Genomic DNA, 24,007 nt, shown 5'->3' with positions numbered 1-24,007 from the left:
TACAGTGGATGCCTAGCCCTATAGATTTATATGCATGCAATGCCCAGGGGCATTTGGTGCTCATATCTCTGGCTGGTGACCCATGAGGTGGACAATTATTGCTTTAGGAAAGTAAAAACCAATAAAACAATAGGCTATATAGCAAAAACAGGTTTTTAGAATTTTTTGCAAATGTATTAAAGATAATACATGAGATGACACTCGAAATAATGCTATGAGACTGGAAATTAAGCTCAGATGCATCCTGTTTCCATTGATCATCCTTGAGATGTTTCTACAACTTGATTGGAGTACACCTGTGGTAAATTCTATTAATTAGACATGATTTGGAAAAGCTCACACCTGTCTATATAATGTCCCACAGTTGACAGTGCATGTCAGAGCAAAAACCAGGCAATGAGGTCAAAGGAATTGTCTGTAGAGCTCCGAGACAGGATTGYGTCAAGGCACAGATCTGACGAAGGGTACCAAAACATTTCTGCAGCATTGAAGTTCCCCAAGAACACAGTGACCTCCATCATTCTTAAATGGAAGAAGTTTGGAACCACCAAGACTCTTCCTAGAGCTGGCCTGCCCAGCCAAACTGAGAAATTGGGTGAGAGGACAAGTACATGAGAGTGTCTAGTTTGAGAAACAGATGCCTCACAAGGCCTCAACTGGCAGCTTCATTAAATAGTACCCGCAAAACACCAGTCTCAACGTCAACAGTGAAGAGGCGACTCCGGGATGCTGGCCTTCTAGGCAGAGTTGCAAAGAAAAAGCCATATCTGCAGACTGGCCATAAAAATAAAAGATGAAGATAGGCAAATAACACAGACACTTAGACAGAGGAACTCTTGCCTAGAAGGGGGCCAGCATCCCGGAGTCGCCTCTTCACTGTTGACGTTGAGACTGGTGTTTTGCGGGTACTATTTAATGAAGCTGCCAGTTGAGGACTTGTGAGGCGTCTGTTTTTCAAATTAGACACTCTAATGTACTTGTCCTCTTGCTCAATTGTGCACCGGGGCCTCCCACTCCTCTTTCTATTCTGGTTAGGGCCAGTTTGCTCTGTTCTACAKAAGGGAGTAGTACACAGCGTTGTACGAGATCTTCAGTTCCTTGGCAATTTCTCATATGGAATAGCCTTCATTTCTCAGAACAAGAATAGACTGACGAGTTTCAGAAGAAAGTTATTTGTTTCTGGCCCTTTTGAGCCTGTAATCTAACYCACAAATGCTGATGCTCCAGATACTCAACTGGTCTAAAGAAGGCCAGTTTTATTGCTTCTTTAATCAGAACAACAGTTTTTAGCTGTGCTCACATAATTACAAAAGGGTTTTCTGATGATCAATTAGCCTTTTAAAATTATAAACTTGGATTAGCTAACACAACGTGCCATTGGAACACAGGAGTGATGGTTGCTGATAATTGGCCTCTGTACGCCTATGTAGATATTCCATAAAAATACAAATCTGCCGTTTCCAGCTACAATAGTCATTTACAACGTTAACAATGTCTACACTGTATTTCTGATCAATTTGATGTTATTTTAATGGCCAAAAAATTAGCTTTTCTTTCAAAAACAAGGAAATGTCAAAATGACCCCAAACTTTTGAACGGTAGAGTACATGTAAAGACTCCAGAGATATACAGGTAAAGACTCCAGAGATATACAGGTAAAGACTCCAGAGATATACAGGTAAAGACTCCAGAGATATACAGGTAAGGACTCCAGAGATATACAGGTAAAGACTCCAGAGATTTACAGGTAAAGACTCCAGATATTTACAGGTAAAGAATCCAGAGATCAAGCGAAGAGCTAGAGAAACAGACTATTTTCTCCTCACAGTATTTCACAATGACAATAACATGTGTCTTGCTGTATGGGGCGCCATGTTTTGCAGTTGTGCTTTTTAATAGTACATGAACTTGTACCTCTTGATTTCTCTGTAGAAATACTAATGGACTCTACGACGGCAACAGCAGAGCTGGGATGGACTATCTACCCAGCATTGGGGGTGAGTAGAACATTTTACTAACTTAAACTTTTAGTAATTTTGCAGATCCATTTTTGGATCGTCTCCAGTAGCAGCAACATGAGAAGGCCAATGTAGAACAACAACAACAGTATATCATGAATTAATACTTACCTCTTTTTGTTTACCACCATGTTCATACGGCACTGTTGTTGAGAATACAATTAGGGGCAGTAATACTGTATATCAGGTCTTAGGCAGGAAAAGACCACCAAACAGCTTGTGTGAAATGCAGGTTGACATTTATTGTCATGAGTCTTGCCCTGGAGGCAGAACTGAGTGATTTCCTCTAGATGGGCCAGCTCCAAAATCAAAATTGGCTATATCGTAAAAATGCATGAAAACAAAAGAATTTTGGTTTTAATTTAAGGTTTGGGTTTGGCATTAGGGTCAGCAGTGTGGTTAAGGTTAGAGTTAGGTTTATAATCCAATTTTATGACTTTGTGGCTGTGCCAGCTAGTGACCACTATGTAGAGCTGCCTCCAGGCAAGATTCATGACAATAAATGCCAACCTCCCCCTGGTGTAGGGGTTAGAGTTAATCAAAATAAACTTCTAAGTCAAAGTGATTCGGGGGAAATTTGCCTACGGATGCCTTTTCTGTAAAATGGAAAGGTGGGAGTTTGAGGAATTGCAAAGTTGTTTTATTTATTATGTTGAAGGAGGATTTTCTTGTCATACTGAAATTAATCATTTATCAAGTTTGTGTGTGATGTAAGGAAGATAAACAATGTGAAAGCAGGTCAAGCCGCAAACCAAGTGATACTTCAAGGGAGTATTATTGCTTAATAATCTGACTGTCAGCTCTTTGTGCAAGCCTCCGAACAATGTAGCCCAGGAAGACAATTGTCTGACATGAAAATGTACTATTTTATGTTTGGTATCTACGGTCCACAGGAGGTTGGTGGCACCTTAATTGGGGAGGAGAGCTCGTGCTAATGGCTGGAGCGGAACAGGTTGAATGGTATCAAATACATCAAACACATGGTTTGATGCCATAACATTCGCTCCGTTCCAGCCATTAAGAGCTGTCCTCCCCTCAGCAGCCTCCACTGCTACGGACTGTGTTAGTAATTTTGAAGAGGTGGGAAGTCTGGCTCATTTGCCCTTCTAATTTATTCATTTTTCACATGCAGAAAAAGTTACATAGACAAAGGTCTAAAATAAAATGCAGAAATATAGCAATCTTGTCTGATAACAATGTTATCTGACAGTTTATTCAATTGGATTTTGTAACTTAGAAACTTGTCCGAAAGTGTCCAATTGGATGATTTATGTATTTCAATTATATTTCATATCATATGGTCATATCATATTGTTACCACATTTATTGTGACAATAACCATAATATGGGTTTTGGGGGTTTTATTCCCTTGAACAGTAATACAATGACCAGTAATAAAATGACCAGTAATCAAATGTCCTGTTAAATTAATATGTTGACTGATGACTTGTTTTCACTGGTCATGGATGTTAAACTGACCTCTTGCTCTGTCTGTCCCTGGCAGTGGGAGGAGGTGAGTGGATACGACGAGAACATGAACACCATCCGCACTTACCAGGTGTGCAATGTCTTTGACAACAACCAGAACAACTGGGTACGCACCAAGTACATCAGCCGGCGAGGGGCCCAGCGCATCCACGTGGAGATGAAGTTCTCGGTGCGGGATTGCAGCTCCATCCCCAGCGTCCCCGGCTCCTGTAAGGAGACCTTTAACCTTTACTACTATGAGACGGACTCAGACACGGCCAATAAGGTGTCCCCGGCCTGGATGGAAAACCCCTGGATCAAGGTCGACACCATCGCAGCCGACGAGAGCTTCTCCCAGGTGGATCTGGGCGTCCGGGTGATGAAAATCAACACGGAGGTACGAAGCTTCGGCCCTGTGTCACGCCAAGGCTTCTATCTGGCCTTCCAGGACTATGGTGGCTGCATGTCGCTCATCGCCGTGCGCATCTTCTACAGGAAGTGCCCCCGCGTGGTCCTGAACGGCGCCGTGTTCCCCGAGACCCTGTCAGGGGCGGAGAGCACCTCCCTGGTGGCAGCGCGGGGCGTGTGTGTGCCCAACGGGGAGGAGGTGGACGTGCCCATCAAGCTCTACTGTAATGGGGACGGGGAGTGGATGGTGCCCATCGGGCGCTGCATGTGCAAGGCTGGGCACGAGGTGGTGGAGAACGGCACCGTGTGTCGAGGTGAGAGCTGCTGACATAATGTGTTTACTGCTACTGTGGGCTTTTGGCCTTAGGGTCTACTAATGTTGCAGAATGAGAAGGAAAGAAATATTGTTGTGGTCTCACTTTTATGTTTTCCAAGTTCCTCCCATATAGAAATAATCATTATCTTTACTAGTGAGACGAGTGATAAACCAGAGGATAGAGACATAAAGTGTCATGGACATAAGGACTTTGGTTTACTAACTACAGAAGTATCACTAGGGGAATGAAATTAATACCCGGAAAGRTGGATCAAGAACGTACTGTAAAGGGTAGAGTGTTGATGGTAATTAGAGGTGTCTAAACCGTAGACCTGTGTCCCAGCCAGCCTGGTCTCATAGACTGACGTGACATAGTAAATGTAAATCCTGCACACTCAAATTATACTGAACAAAAATATAAACGCAACATGCAATAATTAAAAAAACGTTACTGAGTTACAGTTCATATAAGGAAATCAGTCCTTTGAAATAAATTATTTAGGCTGAATCTATGAATTTCACATGACTGGGCAGGGGCGCAGCCATGGGTGAGCCTGGGAGGGCATAGGCCACTCCCACAGTGGGAGCCAGGGCCAGCCAATCAGAATGAGTTTTTCCCCACAAAAGGGCTTTATTACAGACAGAAATACTCCTCATTTTCATCAGCTGTCTGGGTGGCTGGTCTCAGACGATGCCGCAGGTGAAGAAGCCGGATGTGGAGGGCTGGAGTGGTTATATTTGGTCTGCGGTTGTGAGACCGGTTGGACGTACTGCCAAATTCTCGAAAACGATGTTGGAGTTAGCTTATGGTAGAAAATGAACATTCAATTCTCTGGCAAAAGCTCTGGTGAACATTCCTGCAGTCAGCATGCCAATTGCATGCTCCCTCAACATTTGAGACATCTGTGGCATTGTGTTGTGTTACACAACTACACATTTTAGTGGCCTTTTATTGTCCCCAGCACAAGGTGCACCTGTGGAATGATCATGCTGTTTAATCAGCTTCTTCAAATGCCACACCTGTCAGGTGGATGGATTATCTTGGCAAATGAGAAAGGCTCACTAACAGGAATGTAAACAAATTTGTATGTAAACAAATTTGTGCACAAAAATTGGCGAGAAATCAGCTTTTTGTGCGTATCAAAAATGTATACGATATTTCAGTTCAGCTCATGAAACATGTGACCAACACTTTACGTGTTGTGTTTATATTTTTGTTCAGTATAATATGTATATAATAAGTATCATAACAAAAAAAGTCTGAAATCACAAATGCTCATATAAGATTACATAAATCAAATCAAATTTTATTAGTCACATACACATGGTTAGCAGATGTTAATGCGAGTGTAGCGAAATGCTTGTGCTTCTAGTTCCGACAATGCAGTAATAACCAACAAGTAATCTAACCTAACAATTCCACAACTACTACCTTATACACACACACAAGTGTAAAGGGATAAAGAATATGTACATAAAGATATATGAATGAGTGGTGGTACAGAACGGCATGGCAAGATGCAGTAGATGGTATAAGTACGGCTATTACTACCAGTGATGAAGATGAGTACTGTAGGGTATGTAAACATAAAGTGGCATAGTTTAAAGTGGCTAGTGGTACATTATTACATAAAGATGGCAAATGCAGTAATGATGATATAGAGTACGAGTATATACATATGAGATGGGTAATGTAGGGTGATTTAAACATTATAATTAAGTGGCATTGTTTAAAGTGGCTAGTGGTACATTTTACATAATTTCCATCAATTCCCATTTTTAAAGTGGCTGGATTGAGTCAGTATGTTGGCAGCGGCCGCTAAATTGTTAGTGGTGGTGTTTAACAGTCTGATGGCCTTGAGATAGGCTGTTTTTCAGTCTCTCCGGTCCCTGCTTTGATGCACCTGTACTGACCTCGCCTTCTGGATGATAGCGCGGGTGAACAGGCAGTGGCTTGGGTGGTTGTTGTCCTTGATGATCTTTATGGCCTTCCTGTGACATCGGGTGGTGTGGTGTCCTGGAGGGCAGGTAGTTTGCCCCCGGTGAGCGTTCTGCAGACCTCACTACCCTCTTGGAGAGCCTTACGGTTGTGGGCGGAGCAGTTGCCGTACCAGGCGGTGATACAGCCCGACAGGATGCTCTCGATTGTGCATCTGTAGAAGTTTGTAATGCTTTGGTGACAAGCCGAATTTCTTCAGCCTCCTGAGGTTGAAAGAGCGCTGCTGCGCCTTCTTCACAACGCTGTCTGTGTGGGTGGACCAATTCAGTTTGCCGTGATGTGTACACCGAGGAACTTAAAACTTTCACCTTCTCTCACTACTGACCCGGTCGATGTGGATAGGGGGGTGCTCCCTCTGCTGTTTCCTGAAGTCCACAATCATCTCCTTTGTTTGTTGACGTTGAGTGTGAGGGTTATTTTCCTGACAACACACTCCGAGGGCCCTCACCTCCTCCCTGTAGGCCGTCTCGTCGTTGTTGGTAATCAAGCCTACCACTGTAGTGTCATCCGCAAACTTGATGATTGAGTGGAGGCGTGCATGGCCACGCAAGTCGTGGTGAACACGAGAAGGAGTACAGGAGAGGGCTCAGAACCGCACCCTTGTGGGGGCCCAGTGTTGAGGATCAGCGGGGTGGAGATGTTGTTACCTACCCTCACCACCTGGGGGCGGCCCGTCAGGAAGTCCACGGACCAGTTGCACAGGGCGGGGTCGAGACCCAGGGTCTCGAGCTTGATGACGAGTTTGGAGGGTACTATGGTGTTTAAATGCTGAGCTGTAATCGATGACAGCATCTCACATGGATATTCCTCTGTCCAGATGGTTAGGGCAGTGTGCAGTGTGGTTGCGATTGCGTCGTCTGTGGACCTATTGGGTCGGTAAGCAAATGGAGTGGGTCTTAGGGTGTCCGGTAGGGTGGAGGTGATATGGTCCTTGACTAGTCTCTCAAGCACTTCATGATGACGGAAGTGAGTGCTACGGGCGAGAGGCGGTAGTCGTTTAGCTCAGTTACCTTAGCTTTCTGGGAACAGACAATGGTGGCCCTCTTGAAGATGTGGAACAGCAGACTGGGATAAGGATTGATTGAATATGTCCGTAAACACACCAGCCAGCTGGTCTGCGCATGCTCTGAGGACGCGGCTGGGAATGCCGTCTGGGCCTGCAGCCTTGCGAGGGTTAACACGTTAAATGTTTTACTCACCTCGGCTGCAGTGAAGGAAGAGCCCGCAGGTTTTGGTAAGGGGGCCGTGTCAGTGGCACTGTTGTTCCTCAAAGCGGGCAAAAAAGTTGTTTAGCCTGTCTTGGAGCAAGACATCCTGGTCCGCGACGGGGCTGGTTTTCTTTTGTTAATCCGTGATTGACTGTAGACCCTGCCACATACCTCTTGTGTCTGAGCTGTTGAATTGCGACTCGATTTTTGTCTCTGTACTGGGACTTAGCCTGTTTGATTGCCTTGCGGAGAGAATAGCTACACTGTTTGTATTCGGTCATGCTTCCGGTCACCTTGCCCTGGTTAAAAGCAGTGGTTCGCGCTTTCAGTTTCACGCGAATGCTGCCGTCAATCCACGTTTTGGTTTGGGAATTTTTAATCGTTGCTGTGGGTACGACATCGTCAATGCACTTCCTAATGAACTCGCTCACCGAATCAGCATATTCGTCAATATTGTTGTTGGACGCAATGCGGAACATATTCCAATCCGCGTGATCGAAGCAGTCTTGAAGCGTGGATTCAGATTGGTCGGACCAGCGTTGAACAGACCTGAGCCGCGGAGCTTGTTGTTTGAGTTTTCTGTTTGTAGGCTGGAATCAACAAAAATGGAGTCGTGGTCAGCTTTTCCGAAAGGGGGCGGGGGAGGGCCTTATATGCGTCGCGGAAATTAGGAATAACAATGATCTAGGGTTTTTCCAGCCCTGGTAGCACAATCGATATGCTGATAGAATTTAGGGAGTTTTTTTTTTAGATTAGCCTTGTTAAAATCCCAGCTACGATGAATGCAGCCTAGGGTGTGTGGTTTCCAGTTTACAAAGAGTCAGATAAAGTTCGTTCAGGGCCATCGATGTGTCTGCTTGGGGGAATATATACGGCTGTGATTATGATTGAAGAGAATTCCCTTGGTAGATAATGCGGTCGACATTGATTGTGAGGAGTTCTAGATCAGAAAGTGAGACAGAATGAACTTGAGTTATCCTGTGTGTGTTATTATGATGATCACACCACGTCTCGTTAATCATAAGGCATACCCCCCGCCCCTCTTCTTACCGGAAAGATGTTTGTTCTGTCGGCGCGATGCATAAAGAAACCAGCTGGCTGCACCGACTCCGTTAGCGTCTCTTGAGTTAGCCATGTTTCCGTGAAGCAGCACGTTGCAATCCCTGATGTCTCTCTGGAATGCTACCCGGCTCGGATTTCGTCAACCTTATTGTCAAGAGACTGGACATTGGCGAGTAGTATGCTAGGGAGTGGAGCGCGATGTGCCCGTCTCCGAAGCCTGACCACGAGACCGCCTCGTTTTCCCCTTTTTCGGCGTCGACAGGGTCGCCGGCTGGGATCAGATCCATTGTATTGGGTGGAAGGCAAAACACCTGGATCCGTTTTCGGGAAAGTCATATTCCTGGTAGGAACGATGATGAGTTGACGTTAATCGTATATTCAGTAGTTCCTCCCGACTGTATGTAATGAAACCTAAGATTACCTGGGGTACCGATGTAAGAAATAACACATAAAAAAACAAAATACTGCATATTTTCCAAGGAACGCGAAGCGAGGCGGCCATCTCTTTTCGGCGCCGGAAGATTACTTAAGGAAAAAAACGAAAGTCGGGTGGTTGGTCAGGGTGGATGGGTCGGCAAATTATGACTATTATTATTGGAGTGTCTCAGATTTACATTTACTATGTTACGTCTACACCTGAGTCCAGGTTGCATCCTTACTTTCAGAGAGATCTCACTGTATGCCAAGAAAGCACTATCCCTGTCTCTTCCCTTACCCCTAGTGTAGGGAGAGACAAGGAAAATGTCAGCGTCCTACTCACACTCTCACACACACACACACACACACACACACACACACACACACACACACACACACACACACACACACACACACACACACACACACACTCACCAGCGATGTAGTGTTAAAAAAAATAGGTGTGTAAACGCTGATTGCCGTTCATGGTGAGTAAAGTAACACTCCCTATACTTTCAATAAAAGTGGGTTAACACTCAGGCAAAATAAAAAGGTGCGTAACCGGTGTTTATGTGTTTATTCTCCACGGCACCACTGTCACACACACACACCGTTAGACACATCTAGACAACAGACAATTGTTACTCCTCTTTTTCTTCCTCTGTACCGGCGGATATGATTCCACTGAACGAGTGGGGAGTAAGAATGAAGAGAGACTTTTGGCAGCACCCTCCCTGCTGCCATTGACAGACTCTAAATGGGGGGAGCTGATGGATGGAGATGGCTAACATCCTCAGCTGCCATGCGGCAGCAGTATGTCTCACTCATTTCCCCCCACAATAATCCCCTATAATTCCTTGCTTTAATGGCGGCCATAATTGACTAATTATGAGCATGGGAGGGCTCATTTTCATGTGTCCCTGGTCATTTGATTAGAAATATCAAGCACTGCTAATGAAGCCCTCGACGACCCATTCTGCTATGTTTCACGGTGTGATGGTTTGTATCTTTGGGGGGAGGAGCACTTAAATAGCCAGGGGTAGCCAATGATATCACTGCACTTTAGTCATATTGTTACACCCAGGGATACCCAGTGACATTTCGTTTAGTCCTTCAGAAAGTAATTATTCCAGAGTCCATTTGTGATTGTAATTTGACATGGCAGGCCTYTTATGACAATTGAATGAAGACAGAGACTTCATATCACCAGGCACCATCATACTTACTTTTATACCTCATACTTAGCTTTTATATATAGTCCATAGCCAACTCATATATTAATAACCTACAGTGAGCTCCAAAAGTATTGGGACAGTGAAACATTTTGTTTTTGTTTTGGCTCTGTACGCCAGCACTTTGAATTTGAAATTATACAATGACTATGAGGTTAAAGTGCAGACTGTCATCTTTAATTTGAGGGTGATTTTCATTCATTTCTATTGGGCACAAAATAATCAGAAACACAACCAAAACAAACAGCAAATGCATCCAAAATGCATTTGCGTGTAATCCTTGCGTGCTAGCATATAGGAACAAATACTAAACTTTTGACTATTTTAATACACATATAAGTGAATTTGTCCCAATATGTTTGGTCCCCTAAAATTGGGGACAGTGTACAAAAGTGCTGTAATTTCTAAACGATTCACCCGATATGGATGAAAATACAGTCAAATTAAAGCTGCTAGTCTGCACTTTAAACTCATAGTCATTGTATCATTTCATCCAAAGTGCTGGAGTACAGAGACAAAACAACAAAAAAATGGTTAATGTCCCAATACTTTTGGAGATCACTGGATACTTCCAGGTTTACGTAAGCAATGTTCGGACCAGAAATGCCATATGTTTGGAGGAAAGACATGAATAGAGATTGCATTACCACAGCTCCTCAGTCCTACATCCTAAAGGCAATAGCACAGCAAATACCGTAAAATACAGTCAAACATTTGAAAAATACTGTGATATGACATTTTGGCCATATCGCCCAGCCCTACATACACCGTAGGCATACACTGTCCTGTGGGGAAGCCAGGGTTATCTCCTGCAACAGTGGATCTTGTCCTGTGAGTTTTTGCTTCTACAGAGAATTCAATGGTTATTGAGCATAATGATAGAGAGAGAAGTCACCTGCTGCCCGCAGTGTAAATCAAATGCTCAATTAGGTTCCTCTCATTCAACATCACATTTACAACTCTTACATTGTAAATTACAATACAATTCTGTATAAAAAATTTAAAAAATTTGTAGGGTTATTTGCAAAGAGTACACTATGCTTTATGTGAGAGATGTGCATGACTGCTTCTGTACATGCAACATGGCAACACCCTGTAGTGTTTACCCCTCTTTCTCCACCCAACAGACAGATGGTCATATGGAATGCTCTGCCACACTCAGATTATTTGGTGTAAAATAGTAATTTGAGGCAAGCCATTGAAAAGGAAGTCTTTCTGAGAATAAAATGTCGGACTATGTTAGGGCAGACTCCCAAGCCCAAATGTTTACTAACGGGTCAGGAGATCTGTAAATGCATGAGGGGCAAAGACTGTCGTCTCAATTCACCACCAATCCTACAAACATGGTGCATTAGACTCCCTCAGAAACTGAGTTATACACATCCCTCTTTTTCTCTTTTACTCTCTCTCTCTCTTTCTGTCCTCCCCCTCTCTCACACACACAGTTGATACAGATGCGACCAATATATTGGCACCCTTGCACAATTCACTATTTCTTCAAAATTCACTTTCTTTTATTTCTTTTTTGGTGCTCATGCGTATTTTGTTTGATTTTCAACTATACAGCAACAAGAAAATCTTAACTGAACTTTAGATTTTTCATTCACCAAAATGGCCTGGACTAAATTAACTTCAAATGAATGTGGTTGGAGGCAAGGGATTCTCGTTTACTGGTAATTTATCTGTGGTAAATTGCAGGAGTCTACAGGGTTAAAATAGCCATTCAACTGGTTTTGAAAAGACAAAACAGAACATTCTGCTCCATCGCACTGCATTGTAAATTTCTTGGTTGCCAATATATTTGACTATTTGACTGCATCTGTATGTTTTAACTTACCCACAAGATTCACAGGGCTGGCTATGTAGAGGAGACAGGTCACCTCCACCATTATCACTCTATCGGGATATTGCTTTCAGTACCCCTGCCGCTCCTGAAATCAGCTTCTCTGATACAAGTGCCTCTTCTTCGTCTCTGACAGAGCCTATTAGTGCAGACTGTGTGTTGTGTGTGCTTGCAAGTGGGCCTATTTATAGCCTATATGGTCGGGAAACACAAACAGCTTCTCGACCTATTACGAGAATGTCCCCACAGAATGTTAGCGGCATTGCATGGCACTGGCTTTTCTCTACCTGCTACTGGACCAAAGTCAGGCACTGTTTAAAAATTGACCTTTTCTACATGTCCTGTTTTGTTAAACTCTTGATAAGGGCAAAGTAAAATGTTGACTGCTCTAGAATAGGAAGCCACATCAGGTTGACTCATTCATTATTTCATTTTGTAAAGAGAAAGTGTCTAAAAGAACATGATTATTTAGGTGTTTTCAGTTAAATTTTTTACTGTAGCATCACAACACTTTTACATTTTTTTCAATCTATAGATATTTTGTAAAGTGACATGTCTATTCCCATATGGCATATACCTAATTAAGCACTTAAAATCTTATAGAGTATTTGTAGGTTACCTGCACGTATATCTCCATATCGATTCTATTTCAAAACCTAGTTCGATTTCCTCTTTCTAACTTCCAGTTCACATACAGTAGAATCTCCAGCCTAGATATCCTGTCAGTGTCTACATTTCCTGAACAGCCTGATAGGACAGAGAGCCAGACCTAATCTCTGCTGATTGGTGGCTGTTCACACAGTTGTTACTGGGGGCAACCCCTTTTGATGGAGTGCATGTGTGCCGTTGTCATCGCCGACAGACTCATTGATCAAAGGTTTCTCGAGGAGCGGAGCTGTCGTCCCTCCGGCTCCAGCTGCCTATCCAAGGATCTGCCTCGAACAGACACTTCCTGTCAGTGGCGATCTCACTTCCTCCCGGCTCTCCTTTCTCTCTGCCGGGCCACGATGAGAGAAGTTGGGCACCAGAACGAGACAAAGGAGAGAGAGAAAAAACAWWWWWWWTTCTCTTATCCACCCTGTAACATGCCCTGGACTCAATATTTGTAAAGCAATCATTATTTACGGTGACCTATTCATTATGAAGTGATGTACACATGATAATTACACACCCTCACCTACCAAAAGTTTATGGACGTCGTTGACCATATAGGCTAATTAATGTAGCGTGGCTGGGAATAGCCACACAGTGAAGTGGAATGTCCTTGTGTAACAGTGTCAGTAAATGACAGTGTGCTCACTATTCTTGCACATCAACTCACACCTGCTCAGATAGGTGCTGCCAAAACCACATTGGTGGGAACAGAGGGGCACTCACACCCACAGCACATAAAGCCATTGAAGTGATAATGACAGTTGTAACAACATCAAAAACATCATAATAATGATAATACTTAGAGTGATTATCATAAATGATGCTCAAACTTAACAGAATATTGATAGTTACATGGGCGGGTTGATCACAATACATTAAGTTAGATAAAATCAAATGAAAAACCTTTCAAAGGGACTCGCAAATAGAAACAGATTTTGCATAGTTTCCCAGTAAAGAGAGTGACAGTATTTTGTAGGTTTCACCACAATAATCTGCGTTTTTGTGGCAGCTGTGGACTCCAATGAGTCAGCAGTTGTGTAAAGTAGTTAAGTACAAATACTTTAAAGTACTACTTAAGTCGTTTTTTGAGGTATCTGTACTTATACATTTTCCCTGACACCCAAAATATTTGTTTCATTTTGACAGTAAAATGGTCCAATTCATACACTTATCAAGAGAACATCCCTGGTCATCCCTACTGCATCTGATCTGGCAGACTCACTAAACACAAATTATTTGTTTGTAAATCTCTTAACAATGCTCATGTTACTAGCTCTTAACAATGCTCATGTTGAATTTATACATCTTGAATCTATTCTATCGTGCCCAGAAACCTGTCTGAGTGTGCCCATGGTGGCTATTCGTCAATAACAATAAATAAATAAAAATAATTTTAGCAATTCCATTTACTTTTGAGTATATTAAGTATATTTAAAACCAAATACCTTTTAGGCTTTTACTCAAGTAGTATTTTACTGGGTGACTTTCACTTGAGTCATTTTTTATTAAAGTGTCTTTACTTTTACTCAAGTATGACAATTGAATACTTTTTCCACCACTGTGAGTCAGTCACTAACATACTCATTGAACCTTCCTCTGGGTCTTTATGGATGGATGGTGTATTGCCTCCATAATGATCATGTCATATTTTATTCACACTATACAGTATAATACAATACGTTGGTTTACTTTATGCACTGTAGTGTATATGATTTGTCTGTTTGACTATTTAGCCTGTGTAAATAGCTTTCATTACTCCGAATTGATACTCTATTTTCTCATGTTTTGAAGGGAACCATGTTTTAACACCTACTTGCCACACCTTACTTCAGTGGGAATGCCAAAGCCTCTGTTTCTATGTCTAATATGATTTGACACCGTTCTCGTGGTCACACATTTACGGATCACTCACCCGTTAGTGTACACACCTGTACACACACACACTGTACACAATGTACACATGCATCAATACACATACACACTTACAGGCGTGCGCAGACACAGACAGACAGACTCACTCACACCACAGTACACTAGTAAGACCAAGAGATGTAAAAAACAAGTGTTTTTTTACAATAACAGCAAAAATAAATGGGTTCTTATTACAGGTGACAAAGGAAGCAGGAAAATTACCTCTTGAGACCGGTATTTCAGGCGCCGGAGAATACTGAAATATTAAAGGCAAACACAGATGAATAGATATATGAAAAACGGAGGAGGTGTTCCCTGAATGGACAGTTAACACTACTTATTTCTTTACTCAGGGCATGAAACTGCTGAGCCATAAAAGTACAATCAGCTTGATGTTAAAGACTGCTCTATTCACAACCGTATATGGAACTGCTTTTTGTGTGTGTGCGCCGATAAGCAGAAAGGTTCTGATTAGGGCTGTTACGGTGACCGTATTACCGCCCCACCGGCGGTCACGTGTCATGTCAAATTCCACGTGACCGTTTAGTCACGGTAATTAGGCTTCTCCAAGCTCTGATGCTGCTGATGGTCATTAGTAGCCTACCAAACGTACTAACTTCCCTGGTACCCCACACTCTATTGTCCCTGTAATCGAAAATCTAATTACACACTTGATAGCCCATTGCTCAACATTTCTATAGGCGATGCAATTGTGTGAGAATACCGAGTGATGGCCGTTATTAAAAAGAGGAGGATCCCATCAGCTTTCTATAGGCTARGCCTACTATATTTATTGCTAAAATGTCCTAATATTAAGCACATTGCTTCTCTTTACAACAGGAGTATATCCTACCTGGAGGAAAAGCATCCTCCATTTGCTATTTAAGTGCATAGACATTTTTTCCGCTGCCCCTGTTTCGAGGCAGGTGCATGATAACGGTCCATTATATATCAAAACAAATTTCACACATATATTATTTAGTATATGTAAAGACAAGATTAAATTAAGAATAGTGTGATAATATTAGCCTATCACTTGTGAATGATGCCCAGCTTAATGGAAAACGGCATGCTTCTTTTTTTTTGCAAATCATAGTCACACACCTCATGTAGCCTTTTAAAAAAATACCAAAATGTATCCCTTATTTTACCAGGTAAGTTGACTGAGAACACATTCTCATTTACAGCAACAACCTGGGGAATAGTTACAGGGGAGAGGAATGAGCCAATTATAAGCTGGGGATGATTAGGTGACTGTGATGGTATGAGGGACAGCTTGGGAATTTATCCAGGACACCAGGGTTAACACCCCTACTCTTACGATAAGTGCCATGGGATCTTTAGTGACCACAGAGAGTCAGGACACCTGTTTAACGTCCCATCCGAAAGACAGCACCCTACACAGGGCAATGTCCCCTATCACTGCCCTGTGGAATTGGGATATTGTTTTTAGACCAGAGGAAAGGGTGCCTCCTACTGGCCCTCCAACACCACTTCCAGCAGCATCTGGTCTCCCATCCAGGGACCAACCCTTCTTAGCTTCAGAAGCAAGCAAGCCAGCAGTGGGATGCAGAGTGGTATGCTGCTGCCAAAATATTTAGATAAAATATGTATCACAATTAAAGTGGCCAAGTAACTTCATAAAATGAAGCACATTAATCTGCTTTACAACGGCTGTAGAGCCTAACTGGCATACATACACAGCGTGTGACTTTCAAGTTTGGGGAAGATCATTTCACCATAAAAATGCACCTTTATAATAAAACCATTACATGCATAATCGCATTTGTGGTCACTTTTGAGAATGGTGTTTTCCTGCTACTGGAACATACGCGCATATAGCCTACTGCCATGTGTGCATTGCTGCACTTATAATGTGAAGAAATAGCCTAATAGTTTATCAACATTTTAAGCTAAATGTTCTCATCTGTTGCACGAGGCACATTGCTTAAAACAGGTTTTTTGATGCTAGTGGTTGTATTAATTTGGGATCTATTGCATCTGACTATGGACGGAGGAATATGTATTTCTCTCACAGAATACAATAGGTCAACTTTTGTACTATGGGAGATAGTAGATTGACAGAGGCTAGTGCTTTTGCTGTTCGTTAGGCCTACTCATCTTGTTGGCTGAAAAAGTAAATGTGGACACTTATTCCAATATCTTCAGTATGCACCTCGCAATTGGATAAAATAATATAATATAATGCCATAGAACTGCTAAATGAACTAGTGTAGCCCACATCCATATGGCATAGCCAGATCAGGGCCTAACTGTCACGTTCCTGACCTGCAGGAACTGATCGTGGAGTCCTTACAACATTACACACTGTCACGTTCCTGACCTGTTTTCTCTTGTTTTGTATGTCTTTATTGGTCAGGGCGTGAGTGTTGGGTGGGTAGTCTATGTTTTGTATTTCTATGTTGGGTTTTGTGTTCGGCCTGGTATGATTCTCAATTAGAGACAGGTGTGTATCGTTTGTCTCTGATTGAGAGTCATACTAAGGCAGCCAGGGTTTCACTGGGGTTTTGTGGGTGTTTGTTCCTGTGTCAGTGTTTGGGCCACACAGGACGGTTGAAGGTTAGTCACTTTTGTAGTGTCTTGTTTGCTGTTTTCATTAAAAGTATGATTAATCACCAATCCGCATCTTGGTCCGATCCATGCTCCTCCTCGTCTGAGGAGGAGAACAACAATGACTGCCTTTACACTAACATAAGGACAACTCAGAGTATGCTAGTTTGTTCTTCTTAAATAGACATTTTCTTCATATCATGTTTCTTTAGACCTGTTTAAAATAAATAATGTATTTATTGTGAAGGTGTAGGCTATATTACATGGATTTATTAGACTTTTTAAAATGTAGATGTTCCAAAGGTCTGCATCGGTGGCTTGTAGGCTATGCGTGGAAGCCAGGAGATGCTAAATGTGTTTATATTAATTAACGGTCAATTATAGTGAGACCGGCAGTTATTTGCTTGACAATCATTGGCTGACAAAATTTCATGACCGCCATAGCCCTAGTTCTGATCGAGCCATTCAGACACATTATTTAATTATTATTGTACAATACCATTGTATTTCATAGTACTTCACCATTAAAAACACATTATTTTATTTAAGCAACTATTAATAGCTTGACATTTCGGCCTGATGGTTCTGATGAAGTGGCCGCCCCACCACCGTTGTTATAAGTTTTTGTTGAGGAGCGTCTCGCAGCATGGTAAAAAAAATGCAGTACATATTGTGCTCTTCTATTGCGCATGCGATAATGTCAGAAGGGGAAAAACTGTTTGGTGTTTGCACTAACTTCTTTGTCTTTGCAATATCGCAAACAGGCGTGGTTGTTTCACCATTAAGGATTACAGATTTAAATACAATTATATGTTTTTAATGGTGAGCAAGCATTGTACCTTTTCTTTTATTTGTATTTTATTATATTAGATGAGTTTATTTGTTTATTAGTCACATGCACAGGGTATTTGTAATTGCAGGGTACAGTGAAATTCTTAGAATGTCCCAGAGGGAATGTCCATAGGGGGAGCAGCAGGGAGGGATATAAGAAGTGGATGATACAAAATGTGGTTGCACCTCAGAGTTGTTGGTTGAGCCCCCTCCACTTCTATCCATATTTTACAGTATCTGAAATTAATTTGATAGAGAGCTATGAATGCTTGGTGATACGGTACGCTCATCCATTTCTAACAGGCAAAATCAATGTTCCACCACCAGCCTCAGATGACCCATTTCAGATATGTCAGTAGCTCTCCACAAGATTTAATGATGGTTGTTATTGAGCCTTTAGTTTGCTATTCATTACTGTACTGTAGGATTCATAACACATTTGTCTCTGGAGGGTGGTGTTGTGGTAGAAATAGAATTTCATAGAAATAGAATRAGTAGAATGGGAAAAAGCACCTGAGACCACTGTAATTTGAATGCATCCTCAGTGACTTCAAAGGGGAAACCCATTCTAGTAATTATATTAATATGGTGGTAGGATCCAAGATCCAGGGGCTGGGATGACATTGGTCCATACTATATTTGAATGTGCAACTTTCTATCTTTATTGAATGACTCTCTGTCATACAACTGTCAATCCCCTCTCATTTTCTCCCCCTTCAGTCCTCCTCTCTATCTGGGTCTAGCCATGGGGGTTCCCTGGGTCCCTCTGCCAACAGACTCTTCCTTTTGTCTCGTCACACTGGCTGTCCTTTGACCGCCTAGGATTCCTAGAGCTTCTCATTGTGGAAGTGGAAGACAGGACAGTTATTCAAATAGGGGTGATGTGAGATACCTCCCACTGGGCAGAAASTAGTTGAATCAACGATGTTTCCATGTAATTTCAACAACAAAATTCAATGTGAGGACATTGAATCAACTTGGAAAACTGATTGGAAAAAGTAATCAACTTAAGGAACTTTAAACCTAAATACAATGACAGTGGGATTTTTTTTGTTGATTTCATATTGAATTAACGTTAGTTGAGAACTCAACCAAATGTAAATCAAAACTCGACGTTGAACTGACGTCTGTGCCCAGTGGGTTTGTTAGGGAGTGTTTAGACCTCTTGGGAAATAAGACAAAAGCTAAATGAATTCAACAAGATGAAACATGTTTTAAAAGAGGCAAACACTCTTTCAATACAAGAGAATAATGTGGTGATAGTGGGTATAATAAATATGCTACTGTATATATTTGTTCCCACTGGCATGACACAGACTGGATAAATGCACCCCAGAGAGGTCTGGGATAGACTACCACATCTCTGCCAGTGTCAGACAGTCAGAGAATGTGTCCCAAGTGGCACCCTATCCCTTTATAGTGCACTACTCTTGACTAGAGCCCTATGGGCCCTGGTCAAAAGTAGTGTACTATATAGGGAATAAGGTGCCATTTGGGACAAATCCAGAAAGTTGAGGAACTGCCAGCCAGGCATCTAATTACTTTCACACCATCTTGATTGGATTAGCTTGCAAAGCTGGAGGCTGCAGTAACCTTTACACATTTATTTTACCCTTATTTTACCAGGTAAGTAGACTGAGAACACATTCTGATTTACAGCAACAATCTGGGGAATAGTTACAGGGGAGAGGAGGGGGGGGGTGAATGAGCCAATTGGAAGCTGGGGATGGCCAACTGTTAAATAAAACAAGAAATTAAAGATCACTTACCCCTGCTTCAGATGACACACTCCATGGTTTTTGTAGGATATTGGTTAGCAGTATGTGCTGTTTGGAACAAAGGGTTCTACACAAACTACAAGTGTACAGTGAGACATTGTAGGAAATCATGGAGGAGAATATATGATGGAGAGTAGTAACCTCAGAGTAGTAGCCTCCTATGGTGGTAATATTTTGCTACCGATCCCAATAAGATTTGCTACTGAWCCCATTCTCTCTCTTTAAACCCTATTTCAACACAGTTGTAGAATATGTATAACCCTTATACTGGCTTTTCCACTCTATCTCCCCCTATCCCTCTCTATCCCTGTTATACACCTTTTGACTTTTATGGTATAGCCATTAAATTCCAGACCTCCAGATTTCAACGTCTCTTTGACTATGCCTCGCTCTGTTCTTCCAGAGTTTCAAATGCCATGAGACAAAAACCTGAATAGCAACAAGCCTCAGACTCCTGGATGTTATATTTTATTAACCATATGAAGAAGGACATGCCAAAGCTTATTATGTCTGTGCATTTCAAGACCAATATTTTATTATATGTCTGGAAATTTGTCTTTCTATCAACTGTGTACCTTTTTTCTCTCAAGCTGTCATGTTGTAAAATGTCTGTAGTATGCCATTTTGTCACTTTAGTACAATAAGTTAATTCATAATCTCTAACTCTCTCTCTCTCTAACTCCCTCTGTCTTTCCCTCTCTCTCACTCTCTTTCATCTGCAGCGTGTGGCTCAGGGTTCTTTAAGTCTTCCCAGGGGGACCACCTGTGTCTCCAGTGTCCCATCAACAGTCGCACCACCAACGAGGGGGCCACCAACTGTGTGTGCCGCAACGGGTACTACCGCAGTGACTCGGATCCCCCGCAGATACCCTGCACCAGTAGGTTTCTAGTCCTTACAGTTCCACATACTCTCCATGGGTGGTACTACACAGTGTTAAGGAAAGACACAGTAGAGATTATCATACAGCAGTCTATTTAGTAGGCTTTTGTGTATATAAGAATTGTATAAAAATTCACATTTTAAATAATTAATTGACAAATGCTCCCAGGACATTATGGGCCATTATCAATTGTTGAATTGCATTTTCATTTTGTCTATGAATTTACTAACAGAATCCATCAGCTCAACCCTAATAATGTAAATGCAGGCCTTATGTGGCATTCACTATAGAAAAGCACCTGTCAAGCAAAGACAGAATGATYCTGATATATGTTGTGCATAATGCAATGAGCACAAACAAAAGTGCTAACCTCAAGCCAAATCTTTTCAACTTTTACTTTTTTACCAAGACTCCAGCTCCACTCGTACATTTTCCCATAAAAATGCATTATTCTAGGTGCCCAAGGGTGAAGCAAGGGTTATGTTTCATTCCAACAGCACTGAACTGTTGGAATGTCCCTTCCATTCTCTTCCAATCTCTCAGAAAATATCCTGAGAGATTTGCATAAGCCTGTCCATTATGAAGGGGGCAGCTGTTTTGAATGTGAAAATGTGGTCTCGGTCACAAATGGCACCCTTTTGCTTTTATAGTGCACTACTTTTGACCAGAGCCCTATGGATACCCTATGGGCACTGATGAAAAGTAGTGCACAAAAAAAGGCAATAGGGTGTCATTTGGGATGTTGCCAGGGCCACAATGGAGATGTGGCCCTCAGCGGTCTCTCTCTAATTGAAGAGGCAGAAATGAGCATGCAGGGGCATTCTTTGTGTCTCTCAGATTCCACCAGAACGCTAGTTAACTACCACACTGCTCTTTTCATCGCTCTCTCTTCCTTCTATAGAAAAGTTGATCTGAAGCCTGATGGACTTGAATGGAGCTCATGCAAATACTTTGGAGAATTTAGTGTCCGAATAAAAGTTACATATCACAACATTTCTATTTGAAATCTTTTGGACATCAGAGCAACCTTGAGGTAATCTTATTTGAGTCAGAAAAATATCTTCATATGATATGATATATACAACCTTGCAGAGAGCATATCCAACTGACTGTCTCTTAGGAAAAAAATATAAACATTTGAAACCAAGACTAAAAAAGAACTGATGTTGGCACAAGATGGAGGGAAAGTTAACGAAAATGTACACTTAATCCAGTATAAAGTAATGTATTGAATTTATTATACAAGATACAAAATTCACAAATTCTGCAGCACAATGACAGAGACATGTCTTAAGTGTAAAACTAATGATGACTCAATAATCCATGCTTTCTGGGAATTCTAGAAAGTTCGGAAGTTGTAGGCGGAGCTAGAAATTTGGCTGTTAGAAGTATTAACCTTTTAATCTGTCTGTCTGCATATTTTAAGACATGTCATATTGGGGTCTAGTGACATACACAATGGGTTGGACCATTCTCTTCTCAGCACTCATCTTGAAAAAACATATACTAGAAACTTTGAAATCTATCAATCTGCCATCATTATCACAAAGGAAAAATCAAATGATTTATTATTTAAATATTAAAAGTGTGTGGGCTGCAGAGAGAAACAAAATGCAGTTTCAGGCCATGTGGTTGGGAAGTGATGCATGCGCTAGAGATGGGGAGGTGTACTAGTGGGTCTGGGCAGGAGTGATGTAGTAGATGTTTGCATGTGTATGTTTTTGTATTGTTTATAAAATAACAAAAACACAAAAAATGGTGTCCGAATATTGAAATGTGGAGACTTGTTTTGTGACCTACTGTATACTACTCCAACCACACAGAGTTAATTTATTACAGAGTTAACAGGTGGTCATCAACCCTGATGCTGGAGAGCTATAGTACAGGGTGTGGGTTGGGTTGAAATCAGACGCTGAATCCCCTGTAGCTCCTTATGACCACTGTCTGGAGTATAAACCTCATCACTGATCCTCCCTGAACTCTTCTTTATCTCCCCCCTCTCCTCTGACAGCCATCCCCTCCGCGCCCCAGAACGTAATCTCGATCGTGAACGAGACGTCCCTGAGGTTGGAGTGGAGCGCGCCGCGCGATGGCGGGGGCCGCAAGGACGTGGTCTACAACATCATCTGTAAGAGCTGTGGAGGGGGCCGGGGAGGCTGTACACGCTGCGGGGACAACGTCCAGTTCATCCCTCGCCAACTGGGCCTGACGGAGACCAGCGTCCACATCAGTGACCTGCTGGCCCACACGCAGTACACCTTTGAGATCCAGGCGGTCAACGGGGTCTCCGACCAGAGCCCCTACTCACCACACTACTCCTCAGTCAACATCACCACCAACCAGGCCGGTAAGGAAGACAGCAATTCATTCACTCTCCTCTCAAAGTACTGTGTGAAGTTCAGTGAATAGATATTATCAGGAGTGTGTTCAGTCTGATAAGGAGTGGCACAGGAAATAATACATCTAATATGGGTTTAGATATTTTGATGGTATTTTGCAAGGGCAAGATCTGTATAAGTAAACCTATATGTTATGTAGTACCAATGAACAATGTCTGTGTAAGGATGCCTAAGCAATGTTTATGATGTCTGCCTGAACAATTTAGTGACAGATGTGTGACCCTTATTAGTATTGAGTGAGTTCAATTGCATTTAGGGCACTTGAAATGCAGTATTCAGACATGATTTACAGCGTTATTTGTTGAGGTTCAAATTTCAAATAGACTGGGTGTTAGGTAGTGTTGGTATTAGGGTCAGGCTATACACTTTCTACTCTCTGCCCTTAACACTGTAGTATTTTCTCCACTGCACTAGCTGTCAGTCCTAATTACTGTCTGGGATGGGACTGTGAAAAGAGCAAACTCAGGTTCCCATGAGCCCCAGTGTTTTTACAGGGTATAAGCAAAAGCACTAATGTTACATAAACATGCCCTAATTAAGCCCTCATTAGGAAAGTGTGTGTGTGTGTGTGTGTGTGTGTGTCTTTGCCTACTGAGTGAATATTTCACACACCAGAGTGAAAACAAATACATTATTACTATTAGTATTTTCAGTGAATGGGTGACTGTAATAATACTCAATAAACCATCTCTGATGTTCCTGGCTCTTTGTTCCTTGCTGCATCATTAGTCTTGTTCTTGATTACCAGGGGATTTGAAAGCTTCTTCCTAGTGTTGTAGTAATGTCACKAACCTTAACCCTTCTATCTCACTCACTCACTCACAGCACCATCGGCMGTGTCGATTATGCACCAGGTGAGCCGGACACCTGACAGCATCACTCTCTCCTGGTCCCAACCGGACCAGCCCAACGGCCTCATACTGGACTATGAGCTGCAGTACTATGATAAGGTAAAGTCAGTTGACAGGTTTTACTGCTGTAATTCAAACAGTGAGCAGATCCAGTCTTACAC

The 24,007-nt window shown here is 42.1% G+C and overlaps 1 protein-coding gene across 2 annotated transcripts in view; it reads left to right on the top strand.

The window, feature by feature from the left end:
• The window catches only part of LOC111976998 (ephrin type-B receptor 2-like), a 58,197-nt gene that overhangs the window by 24,713 nt on the left and 9,477 nt on the right, over positions 1 to 24,007 (top strand). For both annotated transcript variants that reach the window (XM_024006230.2, XM_024006229.2), the window contains exons 2-6: positions 1,933 to 1,997; positions 3,523 to 4,207; positions 20,438 to 20,593; positions 22,608 to 22,943; positions 23,821 to 23,945. In XM_024006230.2, the coding sequence (XP_023861998.1) occupies positions 1,933 to 1,997; positions 3,523 to 4,207; positions 20,438 to 20,593; positions 22,608 to 22,943; positions 23,821 to 23,945 (1,367 nt within the window). The remainder of the gene's footprint in view (positions 1 to 1,932; positions 1,998 to 3,522; positions 4,208 to 20,437; positions 20,594 to 22,607; positions 22,944 to 23,820; positions 23,946 to 24,007) is intronic.

Source organism: Salvelinus sp. IW2-2015, linkage group LG17 (assembly GCF_002910315.2).
Source record: "Salvelinus sp. IW2-2015 linkage group LG17, ASM291031v2, whole genome shotgun sequence".
In the NCBI taxonomy this organism is placed as follows: domain Eukaryota; kingdom Metazoa; phylum Chordata; class Actinopteri; order Salmoniformes; family Salmonidae; genus Salvelinus; species Salvelinus sp. IW2-2015.
Note: the sequence above shows the minus strand (reverse complement) of the source record. Positions and strands in the feature narration are given on the sequence as shown.